General features: G+C 42.0%; 1 protein-coding gene across 1 annotated transcript in view; it reads left to right on the plus strand.

The window, feature by feature from the left end:
* The window catches only part of hcn1 (hyperpolarization activated cyclic nucleotide-gated potassium channel 1), a gene marked incomplete at both ends in the record, with an annotated part of 124,037 nt that overhangs the window by 84,810 nt on the left and 24,749 nt on the right, over window positions 1-14,478 (plus strand). The window contains 2 exons of the mRNA XM_083793123.1: window positions 6,156-6,302; window positions 10,339-10,579. Coding sequence (XP_083649249.1) covers window positions 6,156-6,302; window positions 10,339-10,579 — 388 coding nt within the window. The remainder of the gene's footprint in view (window positions 1-6,155; window positions 6,303-10,338; window positions 10,580-14,478) is intronic.

Consider the following 14,478-nt stretch of genomic DNA (forward strand, 5'->3'; position numbering starts at 1 on the left):
GGGGTCATGCCGTCCACCACTACCACAGCAGGATTGAAGGATGGAGGAGGGCATGTGGATGAATCGTGGATACGGGGATAGTGAGGTGTGACGTCGGCTAAGAATAGAGCAAATGGAACCTGGAGAGATGGGAGACACAATGAGGTGTGGAGGTCGGAGCATGAGAAAGGGAGAAGGAGAGGCAGCAGTCTTATTTAATTTACGGTCACTATGTCCACTAATGACCTGTAACAACTTTTGGTCGATATCCCTCAGTCTTAATGGTTACCCAGAATGCTTCAGGGCGCAACGAAGGGGAGAGGAGAAAGGAGGTTGTAATTCACAAGGGTTTAACCACTTAAACCCTATATACTTCATTGACCTGAGTCCTTCGGGGATCTATATGAGACCCCCTCTACAGTAAATATCTTTACAGAAAAGATAGCCCATCTACAAGTGCATGATATGTTGCAACACTACGTGTTGGTTAAAGAAGAGAGAGTGAGTCCTGCTATGATGCAGTCGGGTGGAGGAGGAGGTGAGATTGTGGTCAGAAGGTGTAGGAGTCTTCAACATACGATACGAGCAACTGCCACACGGTTCTGCTGCATCATTGTACATGTGTGTGTGTGTGTGTGTGTGTGTGCGCGTGTGCGTGTGCGTGTGCGTGCACGAGCATAGAGAGAGAGAGAGACACGTGTATGTTTTAGTCTGCTTTATCATACCTTCACTCGACACATATATTTTACACGTGCATATTAGTAAACAATGGTTTTCAACATGCCACAGATGTTATCGTTTAAGACAGCATACAGCCCCAGGATCATGTAGAATATATCAGCAGTAACGCTGACCGTGCCACTGGCAAGCACAGATCTGGGTTAATTCTTTGCCAGAGGCACATCCCAATGTGAGTGGGACTGACAAGCACTGGGTTATTTGTAGGAGGGTGTGTGGGGAGAGGGCATACAGTAGGAGTCTCCAGTAGACCTTGTTTTGTCATGTAAAGTCTTCCATTTGAGTGGTCAGCTGGTATACTCTAAAAGTAGTAGTACACAATATATACACAAAGGAGAATTACAACTCAATTATAAAAATACCAGGGTCACAGGATATCGTGTCAACTGCATAATTGAAAACGATCCTGGTACGAGTTTGACTGGGGACCTGCATTGCATATGCATTCCCTCAGTTTCCTGTATCTAATATCAGAGGTCAAGGGTTTTTAAGCAGGACCCAAATCTTGGGGAATAATGTAGACAGTATTCGGTGGGAAAACCTAGTTTTATTCCTCCAGCCAGACAGAATAAACACTTGGGTAACAGGAACCGGTACAGACAAAATATGACTGAGTAATAAATCAGGTTACAGGCGTCTTGGGTTTACAGAAACAGGCTACATGAATACAAACAAAGATCTGACAAAGAGCACCAGAGAACAGGGCTTTTAAAGACACATAGGAACAGCTAACAAGGTACAGGTTAACAATAATTATGACTACAGAGATTTACAATTAGCAAAGAGAGTCAAGACAAGTGGTACAGTAACAGCTACAAAGGAAATTAGGAAACACACCAGAACATTGCAACGAAGTAAAAGTAACTCTATAGTAAGTAAAACCTAATTACAGGACCACAATAAAATGTTAGTACAAAACTAATAACATTTTAAATTATATATATAGGCCTATTCTTTTTACACAAAGAGGATGATAAATGCATGTGAATGGACCTGAAGCCACAATGTAAAACTTCCAATGAAAGATCTAATCAACACACAGTTGCTGATTATCATTAGTTCTATATTCTGACATGACCGACAGCTAACCCTCATTTCAAACTATGTGTGACGCGCTGCAACTTCTTCAATGTGCTCAGAATGCATCAATCTCTCCCCCAAACAAAACCCAGCATCTTATCAGCTCAGTCCATCCGCGAGAGAAATCAATCATACCGGCGAGTGTCTTTTTCTCAGTCGTGTTGCCGTGTCATCGCAGCGTGCCGCGGCATGGGCCAGTGACCTCGCGGTGGCTACCGTCTCTGACCAATTGCTCTTCTCTGATTACCAGAGACGGAGCGAGAAACCGAGTGAGAGACAGTGTTTATTTTCAGGGGGCCACGTTGGCAAGATTCTGTTCTATAATATGACTTTTGGTTACATTTAAAATGGATGATTTAACCCATTTCGACCTGAGGCTGATTTTTAAAGCGCCGCTTGTAAATCTTTTCTATTTTTCTATTCAAAAAAATTAAGAAACTTCCCATTGCTACAGTATATACATAATAGCAACATGATTTCCTGGTTTTAAAGGTATAACAACATTATAGTTTTTCCCAGTCTTGGGTTAAAATGGATGACCCATGCTGCCCTTGGCTTTCTCTCTTTCTATGTTTCTCAAGTTATTTGCATTTAGGTTCCAGAGCACTTAGTCCTTCCTATATTAATGTTCAATTAATGTACACATCTTCACTTTACATTTATGTTACATGTTCACTCATTTAGAGATCCAGTGCAGATACCTGCAGCTCAGCGGTCATTTTCAGTATTTCTATTATCTGGTTCTTGCCCTTTACCTCATCTCTCATGTTACCTTATCTTACGTATAGTTACCTTATCTCATGTGTTTCATTCTCACTGTTGTTGCCGCTATGACACCTGAAATTCCCTAAATAAAGGTGTATCTGGTCTCGGTTTTTTTAATCTTATCTTGCGTATAACTATCTTATTGCGAGTGAGACGATGGCCGTCTTACCTTTGTCACTCGCTCTATTAGACATTTTGAAAATCAGAACCCACTGTCCTTGCATAAATATGCAATGAGGGCAAAGAGTTAAATTTTACATTTTAGCTGACTGTGCAGATTCTAAGCCTTCAACTCTTCTTCTAATCTGCCACCTCCTTAAGGGGATGTGGGTTAGAATGTTTTATTCACACTCTCTTCCACCCCATTTCATCATTATAATTCAGATGCACAGTATAGCATTTTGGCAGGAGCTCAGTAGCACGTTGTACTACAACAGCAGACCACATGACCAGGCCAACCCTCAGCAGAATTCCCTACAGCAATTAACACAGTTCAACGTACACATGTATACATTATCCTACACTATACTACTATAACATGGCGAAAACGGTCTGTCATTCTGTCATTTCCCCAGTGAGTTGAACTGGTTGATCTGATGTCAAAAGATACATAATATCACATCGAGAATCACTGCATTAGACAACCCATCATCAGCCTGCTCAGCTTTCAGAAGAATTATGGTGTTAAGGCCAATGATATGCACAGTAAAAGCTATATAGACTATAAAGCAAGAAAGGCGAATAGCAGATGTTAATATTACTACTGAGGCTGCATGTGCTGATCAAATGACACTGCATATTACATGGCGTCCTCGTGTCCTATAGCAGAAATAAGACACTTAACAGTAGGATCATTTTTTATTGCCAGATCTTCTCAATCTCTGTGAAATTATGGACAGGGGGAAATACCTTGCCTTGATGCATTATTTATATTCATAAAGTACAAATGATAGAAATATATGCATCCTGTACATCTTGCTCTCATTAAGTCATGTTTAATATTTATGATGGAGACTTTGAGTTTGATCCAGTCAATATCATTATGATGATGTATGAAATCCCATCACACTACTACAGAATCATTTGGGCAAATAATTGGTTTCAAATCTGAAATTCCCTCAGGGGGGGGGGGGGGGGGGTCAGGCCAATTATCTGCTAGTGCTGCTAAGACGTTTATTAATCCAGCTAAATCCTATTGAGATACAAGATCTATTTCATGAGGGAGCCCTGTCAAGCCCTAAGCACGTTACTTTAAACAACATCCGGAAAACATACAAATATTAAACTCACGTTACTCTAATTCAGTCAGACAACTCAAGATAAATTGAATTTGAGACCAATAATAGCTTGACAACATTTTATTCATAACATGTTTATATACACGACTCCCTGCTCAGCACATTGGCAGAGAACCATTTAGGTTCAACGGTTCTTTATTATTTGTCTCCCGAGGAAGAAATTTGTCTTAAACAAAGGGCCCGCATGCAAGCATACTGTAGCCCTTATGTCCATGTCGCCGCAGTGCAGCGCCAAATTTAAGAGCAGGGAGATACTGTACATCTATAACAAGTAACAACCCCCCCCCCCCCCCCCTCCCCCGGGGAAACAGAACCCTTACAGTGCGTTTTAACAGCGGGGGAAGCGACACATCGCCCGTTATCGCCCGAAAAGATGAACTATTTTTATCTTGTCGGGCGACGTTGCTCCGCCCACTTTTCGATCGCGGGTCCCATAGACAAATAATGCACTTCCGGGAAAATGTGTCTGGCTGTCGCCTGCTGTTAAAACATGCTGTTATGGAAGCCTATATGGTAGGCCTACTGGGCTGGCAGCAGTGGGAGCAAACAAAGCACTACTACATCAGTGGCAACACTGACAATAGAACAGGCGGAAGAGCAATGAATCAGGTGAGCTTAAGTAGACCCCCAATTGATCAGCTGCTTGACACGTCACATACAGTAGATCTCTCACACAGAGCTGCACATGTGTGTAACCTCTCTAGTGTATACTACTGCCTGAATTGGCTCACATGCAGGCTATGCATCATTTATGAAAGCAACCACTTTTAACCCTTTTTAACCACTAAACTTTGGGTTGACTAAAGCTGATTGGAGTTCGCCACAGCTCTATAATCGGATCCTCCTGTTTTCGCTCGACACTAAACATCCTCCCCGAAATTGGCTACAGTATTATCTACCTGGGAGGGCCAGTATATTTCCCTGCAAACCCTAAATCTCTCTGTAGAATATCATATAGGCTACATTAATGTTTCACATGCGAGATCATGGCTTGCACGTTAGTTCTGGGCTTTTCCTGTATAGGCTGTACGGTGTAAATAGCTCATCAGAGCCGCTACCCTGCTCTGACATGGCCTCAGGCCTGTACTTGTTCCTACTTCCTTTCACCACCTGTCTCCCTCATCGCATGTCTCCCTCCTCGGCACTCGGAGAGCACAACCAGGACATGGCACCATGACTCTGGGAGCAGAGCACGCCTTGTCCTCCATATGGACGGACACACACACGCACGCACGGCACGGCACGTGTAAGGCGGCGCTCACACTTTAATATGTTCACAGAGATAATGTCGACAACATCAGCTTTTTCTATTTTTACGGCCTGGCTCTGCAGGGGGGGGGGGGGGGGCGAACAATACAGAATTGCGTCTCGTCTGTGAGTCGATCTGTCTGCTGGTTAATCATCTGCAATTCTTTATTAGGAGTAACCCCTTCAGATGAACCATCTCGTTTGCAAGGGGGTCCCGCAAATTATACAAAATACACATAAAGACGAAATATATTCTTTACAGACAATTCAACCAGACAAACACAACCGATCAGCGCCATCTTTCTTGTGCATGCATTCTTGTGCAGTATAGGCAGCCAGTATGCATCAATATGATTCCATTAACATGTCAGACCTCCACAGGGAAGCCACACCATCATTAGGCCCGCTCTTGTTTTTAATCGACTTCAAATTCGACACACGTGTTCCACACCCCCGCAGGGAGTGCAGTGCCCGGTATAGAGTGCAGTGCCCGGTATCGTTCTCAAGTAGGCCGGTGGTACAAGTCTTACTTCAAATGACAGTGAAAGCAGGCTGTGCATTTCCCTGTCACTTTATGTCTGAGAGGCACAACCGAACCCCTGTTGTTCCTGGACCTACAGTATAGGCACAACCTACCCGCATGACAACGTGTTCTTTTAAAAGATAATGTAGCTCTTGCTTTTAGATAATGTATACAACTAGTATAAAGTAATGTATACAAGTATACATTACTTTATAGTTTACAGGTAAATTATACTTTACTGTATATTGTGACTGTTCTCTAGCTCACAAGTCACTATAGTTGAATATTAGCGGAGAGGATTTCTCTTTTCTTCCTGCTTATTTAAGAGCTAATCAGGAAAATAAGTAATATCATGGAGTTTGCAGTTGTGATGACTCAGAAGGGGAGGTTCAAAAACAATTAGAAAACTGATTGACAGCATTTTGATCTGCCTTTGTATTGGGTCTAAGGAACCACATACCCCGTCCTCCCCCTGATGTATTTCCTACTGAAATAAAATCCATTGTCCTTCTTTGTCTCCTCAGTACAAACAAGTGGAGCAATACATGTCCTTCCACAAGCTTCCTGCAGACATGCGGCAGAAGATCCATGACTACTACGAGCATCGCTATCAAGGCAAGATCTTTGATGAGGACAACATCCTTAGTGAGCTGAATGACCCGCTAAAGGAGGTGAGTCAAAACGCTCTGCATGGATCGAAAGCTAAATATAAACATTGATTGATTGATTGATTGATTGATTGATTGATTGATTCAGATCAGTGGTTCTCAAATATTTAAGGACCCCCAAATTAATTTGTACTGTATTTGGCTGTAAACTCGCATCTAAAAAAAAAATATCACACCCGTGTGAACTGAGTGGTGCAACCCCCCTCCAGCGCCCCCTACTGGTACTCATAGTCACATTGCTGTTCCTTGGAGTGGTTGCACCACTAAAAAAAAAGAAGGTGCCAAAGAATGTAGATAAAAAAAGCCCATCTACAAGCTCACAACACGTTGTGATGCGACATGGTGAGAGCTTCTAAATCGGCTATTTTCAAATAGCCTATATACGGTTCAAGTAGTTAAGCCTTTGATAGTGGTAAGTCTGATCTCTCTTTAGAAGCATTAATATTGTAACCAAGCTGATTTTTATAGTAGTAAGTCTGATCTCTCTTTAGAAGGATTAATATTGTAACCGCCATGCACCATGAAGTCAGACATGAGTCCAAAACATCCACGCTATGATCAATCAGCGCGGATGCAGCGTAGATTCAGGCATCAGCCTAGGCGTCAGAAGTGTTAACACATTTTGCTGGGGACCCCGTGGAACCCCCTGGAGGACCCCAGGGGGTCCCTGGACCCCACTTTGAGAACCACTGATTCAGATGTATCAAGCCTCCCCTCTCTATCCCATTCTGACCTGAGATCAGATTCATACGAGGTTTCCACTGGACACACACTGGTCTGATGAACCCATTCTGACCTGAGATCAGATTCTAAAAATGTCAGTCGTTCTTCGATTTTTCAAAAATAGCAGACCTACAAGCTCGTATCGCGCCACTCGGTGGCGCGATATGAGCTTGTAGATCTGCTATTTTTCAATAGCTAAAGCATAACATGATGCCAACACCAAAATGGGTGCCCGGTCAGAATGGGCTATACTGTACAACTCGCCTCAGTTCTCCAACATGTTTATCAGCTTCCTGAAAGTCTAATCGAAACGTGGATAGTATTTTTGATTTACCTTTGAAGGCTTTATAGCTATATTTTTGGATCAAAGTAGTAAAAACATCAAAAAAAATATATAGGGCTCTTGGAATGGCAGGTGGGATTTTATTTTTGGAACATGAATCACATCCTGTCTGGAGATTCGAAATGAGGAGTATATTTTCATCTGGCAACTTAAACATGCTTCAGAGCTCCCTTGAGACACATTCTCATCGTGCTGTAGATTAACTAAGACACCTTTCATCACATCTTTCAAAGGGGAGAAGAACTGACTAGATGGATCCTCCTCAACATGCTAGATGAAACCAACCAGTGTCAATCAACATATCAAACAATACATTTAGCACAGAGATCACTCTCTCTGTGCAACACAACCTGATATTCAGAGCCCTTTGATTTAGATTATGAACACATTCCGGGTCATTAAGATGTTAACCGTAGCCACATACACAGCTACAAGAGTGCAGGGGAACAGTGAGAATGTATTCACAAGTGAGGTAAAGATAAATTACTTTGTGTTTTGCGTTTGCGCAGTCTTGTACTGTATGTATCTAGTAGTGTTAAGCACTGGGCTGGCAGCAGTGGGAGCAAACAAAGCACTGAGCCATGTGCCGCACTAAATTCCATCATTCGTTGTATCACCATATTCAAGCTGGAAATAGAATATATATGATAGAGTATGTATAATACATGAATCTAAAGTACAGGGGAAACCGTTGCGCCCTTCTTTGTCCTTTGTTGCGGATTGACTGCAGGTGTGGTGGCCTCAAAAACGAAAAAATGGGCAGAAAAAGACTTGCTCGCCGCATAAATAGTTAAGGAGATTGACTCCTTAGACTATTATTAGAATATTATTTATTTTGATTTTATAATGAACTGCTCTGTGCTAACCTCACTTTGAGCACAGAGCACTTTATTGATGATATGCCGTCTTGCCAGCAAGGTGCTACCTATGGTGCAACTTCCCATAGACAGCCCATTCATCCAAACAGAACAGTCCTATCTAATTGTATTAAATAACGTCACACTCACCAACATTGCAGCTGTACGGAAAGCTTGAATTATCCTCTTTCTAACTGCAATGTGTTTGTTTAATAAAAACCCACTGTATGTTATGAGCTACTCACTATATGACTATCACTCAACAGCCCATGTGTACCACCTGTTTTGAATTTTCACATAATGCAGGAGGCAGCAGGAGGTTGCTTTACTGATAACGAGTGCTTCCAAACTCTGACTCAACATATTCATCTGCAAGGAATTTCTTGACACGAAGTAGCTCATAACATGTCTACGGTGGATTTTTATGTAACACTTTGCAGATAGTAAGACGATAATTCAAGCTTTTGGTACAGCTGCAATGTTGGTGAGTTTGCCGTTATTTAATACTATTAAATAGGACTTTCCTTTTGGATGAATGGGCTGTCTATGGGAAGTTGCACCTATAGGTAGCACCTTAATTGCTGGCATTGTACTGTGCAAATATTGCATGAAAGTAGGCCTATGTTTTGTCCAATAGCATCACTCTGCATATTTGCAGTTGCAACCCTATAACGTTTCGCTGGGGCAAATTTCAAAGTAATTAATCCGTAGAGTGATGGTATACACGTCGTCTCACAGCACAGCAGGAGGTCTACTTCAATGTAGAGTTATCAAATATTGTATATGAAACCACCAGCGATTATGCTCTCATGTGCTGCTTATCACATGTTCTGGCACAGGACTTAAAAGTGCGTGACTACTTACCAACCTAGATCTTTTCAAATCGCTTAACTTAATCATAGTGCAGTCCAGCCTGCCATCGTTCAGCCCCTCCGAAAACTAATTGCTGATATGATGCTAACCTGTAGAAGGCGGGGCTGAAAGAACCCTGAACATCTCCCCTTCAAAAGTGCCTGTCTTACCTTCAAAACGACACTCTCCCTCTCTCTCTTAGTCTATCTCTCTCCCCCTCTCTCTCCCTTAGTCTATCCCTCTATCTCTCAGTATATCGCTCCCTCTCTTTCTCTGCCATGTGATACCTCTGCTTTAAATAGAAAAAGCCTAAAGATTGTGTCCTCGAGAGAGAGGACTCTTGGCTGGGCTCGGAAACTGCCAGCCATCTAATTCATTATTCCTTGTGCATGATTGGGGTCAGAGCCCCCTGGCTTTAGGTGACAGTAGTGCCTCAGACTGAGCTAACGACTGCACCTCGGCCTCTTGTCTAGCTATAGCAAGCAATCCCACAGATTGGTTATCTCTCTCGATGTCCTGTTGTCATTGAAGGGGAGTCATCGCTCATCAGCCGGGTTTTGAGCCCCTCCTCTCCGTTTGCAGGCCAACAGAATAGTTGTTTGTGCAAGAAGTAAACAATTAAGCCTCTAATAATTTGGCCTGGCAATATTATTATTTCAAAATCATGCCTCGATTACGATTAATGAATGATTATAAAATAGTGAAAGTCTGCAAAGCGTACAACACATTGCGATGTGACTCATGGTGAGTTGGATGGTGGATGAATCAATTTAGTTCCCTGCACTTACTGTAGGCATACATCATTCCTGAGTACTTAGGCTGGTGCCCAACGGGCACCGCCCTAGTTCGTTCTAAATATTGGTTTTGTTGTATTTTCGGTTAATTTGCCCAAGCCTATACATCTAATGTCTGGGTGTGAGGGGAAATGTCTTGCCACGGTCGCTCAGGGGCAAACTCATCTGCAACTGATTGGCGTGCCACAACGTTTCTCTCAGGATTGATGCTTTAGTGGCAGCAGGGACAAAACACCAATATGTGTCATGTTCAATTATGTGCACAGATGAAATCTGTGATTACATTTTTGTGCCAAAGATTTATGATGTTATTTTGTGTGTCAAACTGTTAAAGCAACGAACTGCTATGAATGTTTCATGTTTCAGGTGGGGAAGTGAACGTTTATTTGAATAGTTTTTATGCCACAGCACCTAATTCCCATTTCTTTCCCCCAACCCTTCTTTCTTTTCTTTTTTTTGTCCTACTTCAGGAGATTGTCAACTTCAATTGTCGTAAACTAGTGGCCACCATGCCTCTATTTGCCAATGCGGATCCAAACTTTGTGACAGGCATGCTGAGCAAGCTGAAGTTTGAGGTCTTTCAACCCAATGATTACATCATCCGTGAAGGCACAGTGGGCAAGAAGATGTATTTCATACAACATGGTGTTGCGAGTGTCATCACTAAGTTCAACAAGGAGATGAAGCTCACAGATGGGTCCTACTTTGGAGGTGAGCATATATAATGCTCTATATACAGTAGCCTATATTTTTAATATATTCCAGTTGTGATAACTATACACCTACAAATGCTGATTGAAAACTGTGTAAGGAGATCAAGTGAAATTGCTTTTGTATTCAGCGTTTCAGACTAATCTTATACATTCAGATGTGCACATATTTCCACACATTACATCACATCACATTCATTCTCCCAAATAGAAAGTAGAAACAACATTTTCAGGTATTCACACGTGCACCAACACACCCACACATTGACCCTCCTACCCTCCACCCACACACACACACGCATTGCACAAGCAGTGATGGATGCGTGAGCGTAGCCTAGGGTTATGCATTGGAAGCTATTTGAAGTTAGGTTATTGTAGATGTTGATCCTCATTAAACAGTGTTGGATGGTGTTTGGCATCCGCTGTTATATAACTCCTCATCTGGCTGGTGGAATGGGCCAACGCAGGGATCAGGCATCCCTTAGGACACATGAGGTTTCTGCCTGCCTCTCTCTCTCTCTCTCTCTCTCTCTTTCTTTCTTTCTTTCTTTCTCTCTCTCACTCTTCTCTCTCTCTCTCACACATGCATGCACGCACGCACGCACGCACGCACGCACGCGCGCGCGCGCACACACACACACACACACACACACACACACACACACACACTGTAGTCTACTCTTTCTGCACTAATACTTGATGTTCCTTTTGCGTGATTGACAGAGTAATTTCACTCTCTGCTGCTCTCTTTGTTTATCGTCCTCTGACTTTGTCTTTTTATCTCTCTAATCTATATATAATATATATAGATTAGAGAGAGAAAAAGACAAAGTCAGAGGACGATACTAATAATAATAATACTGTATATGAATCATATATTATATGATTCATATACAGTATTATTCCTAGCCTCCTCGTCCTGTAGCACATTACATTACATATCAATTATTTAAACATCAAATTTTAATGTAGGTTGTTCATTTTGACAAAACCGTGTCTTTGCACAGGCAACGTTTCTCGGTTTTGAGGATTGTGCATATTTTCTCTAAAACGCTAACGGACTACAGTTCTAAGAATGCCACCGTCCACCACTTTGTTTTCATTTCCCCATCAGTAATTTTGCTTTATTTTTGTTCCTGTTCATCAAGGGGCTTTTGTCAAGAAAACATTAAGCTTTATATATAGTTCGCCATGCAGAACCTGGTGGCTTTCATCTACTGGTGTAAATCAGTGTTGAGTTTGACAGCAAATTCTTGATAGTCTTTTGAATAGTTTTCATTTAGTTTTAGTCACATTTTAGTCACCTGGAATGTTTTAGTGTTAGTCGACTAAATCTACAGTTGATTTAGTCGACTAAAATGGGTTTTGGCGGGCTTTGATGCCGGCGTAATGACTGATTTTACACTATGAAAATAGCCAATCTGCAAACTCACAACGCATCGCAACGCGTAGCTTGTAGATCTGCTATTTACAGCATGCAACCAAGTGCAAAATGACTTATACTGGATCTCTTGTCCACAAGTCCCTTATTATTATTATGCAAAGCAGTGATGAATCTTCTCGTATGGCCTACTGTACAGCACAGGATTGAGTTTGGTCCAGAGGATGAAGCATCGTGGCACAGAATAAGTGGACTCTGAATTACACAAACATAAATGTCAGAAACAAACTGTTGGCCGTTATAAGGCCCTGACAAATTAAACGTGTGATACTAGCAGGACATCAATCACACTCTTTGAGACCAACAGAAAGAAAGAGACACAGCAAAGGCGTGTAGCTGACTGTGGTTTGCTGTTAGGGGAGTCGATTTGTAATGACAACTATAACTACGTTTAATGGCGGCGGTCAATGGTCATTAACAATCTGATGAGTCCTTGTCACCTCTAAGTAAAAGGGGAGCTAATACTGCAGCGGTGGATATATGATCATTCTGTTTTACTTACAGTACTAATCATCCAGTAAAGAGCTTCAGAAAGACATTTAACATTTAAGCTTCTCTCATAACAACTTTATTATTCATATTATATTCACATATTCAGTTTTGAATACACACAATTGTGTTTTTGACCTGTTTTACATGTTCAGAGTCAATCTCACAAACTTGCTAAACGTGTGTGTGTGTGTGTGTGTGTGTGTGTGTGTGTGTGTGTGTGTGTGTGTGTGTGTGTGTGTGTGTGTGTGTGTGTGTGTGTGTGTGTGTGTGTGTGTGTGTGTGTGTGTGTGTGTGTGTGTGCGTGTGCGTGTGTGTGCGTGTGTGCAGCCTATAACCAGGCAAACTGAACCTGGGCAACAGCATACTGTACTGTGAGTGATGAGAGAAAGTTAATTCACGAGAGTTCTATCTTTTTGGATTTTTGGATTATCCTATCTGAGCTTCATGTCGAAGGTTAAGTGATCTGTTGGGTTCGCTAAATAGGCAAGCATCTGTCTGTCTCAAGCAAGAGAGACGAGATTAAGAGTGAATTCCTTTCATTTGTTTTTTACAATGCACTGATTTTATTTGCACTGTACTTGGAGAGTGGTGATGAGAGTAAGCAAAACATACTGTAGTCCCACGTAGCCAGAAGATCAGAGATCTCCGCCTCCTAATGCATCTGGTGACATTTGTGTGGAAACAATTTGGAAATGTAAACTGCATTGCAGAACTATTCCAAAGTCTTTTTGCAACTCAATGAGTTGCATTGGTGTGGTTTACCTTAAAACGTTTTGTCCCAACGCGATCCTGTGGCCTGTGGTTTGGGCTTTATAATGAGTTTATATTTAAACTAAACGACCACGTGAGGGAAAATGCTTGAATTAATATCAAACTAAGCACTGGTTTTCCCATTTTGTTAATGTAGCTGCTGCTTTCCAAGGCATAAACGCTACAGCACTCATTTGGCTGTGTTCTGCTGGTTCTCAGCCACCTGCTCTTGCCTTCTGCCCAGCTGGTACTTTTCCCATATGCATGAGTACAGCATTAGGAGATGGGCTCTGACTGGGGAGCAGCTGGCTGTGTGTCAGACACCTCACTCTTTTCTTTCTCTCTGGTGTGGATCACATTCAATTCAACAACCAGGCTACTACGACCCAACTGTGGCTAGAACGAGAAAGAGGGGTAGTGGAGAAGCAAATGCAGGGTGCAGCAAAGGACAGACAGAGAGAGAGAGAGAGAGAGAGAGAGAATATTAGTCACACGAGGCCATTAGCAGGAGATCTATAGTCAGGCGGGAAATTGCTGATACATGATAGTTCAGTTGGTCATACAAGCATGGAATTTGGCCCTACTGATAATCAACCTCCAGCCATGCAAAATTCCTACATTATTAAGATGGATTTTCTTCTTAAAAAAAAAAAAAGAAAACTGCCGGCCGTCTTGCAGATGTACATTTCTGCAAGCTATATTGGAACCCAATGTTATTTTTGTTCTTACTTGGTAGAAATATCTTGAACGTAATTCTCTTATAGGCCTACCAAAATGACAGTGAAAGCAAAGATTTACAGTCCCATCAACGTAATGCAGGCCTAGTCCAAAACGCATGCCATTTTGAAAATGTAGGCATTCTCCTTGGCCGGAGGTTGATTATCCAATTAGGGTCATATATGAAGGTCATCTGTATCAAATGACATGCTTGTATCACCAACTGAACTATCACGTCAATTTCCCACCTGACTAATAAGGGCGCCACGGTACACGCATAAACCAGTTGTCCACAACATAACCCATTCTGACCGGGCACCCATTTTGGTGTCAGCATCATGATATGCTTTAGCTATTTAAAAATAGCAGATCTACAAGCTCATATCGCGCCACCGAGTGGCGCGATATGAGCTTGTAGGTCTGCTATTTTTGAAAAATCGAAGAGCGACTGACATTTTTAGAATCTGATCTCAGGTCAGAATGGGGTTAATCAGACCAGT

The sequence above is a fragment of the Protomyctophum parallelum genome (assembly GCF_964188405.1).
Source record: "Protomyctophum parallelum genome assembly, chromosome: 21".
In the NCBI taxonomy this organism is placed as follows: Eukaryota; Metazoa; Chordata; class Actinopteri; order Myctophiformes; family Myctophidae; genus Protomyctophum; species Protomyctophum parallelum.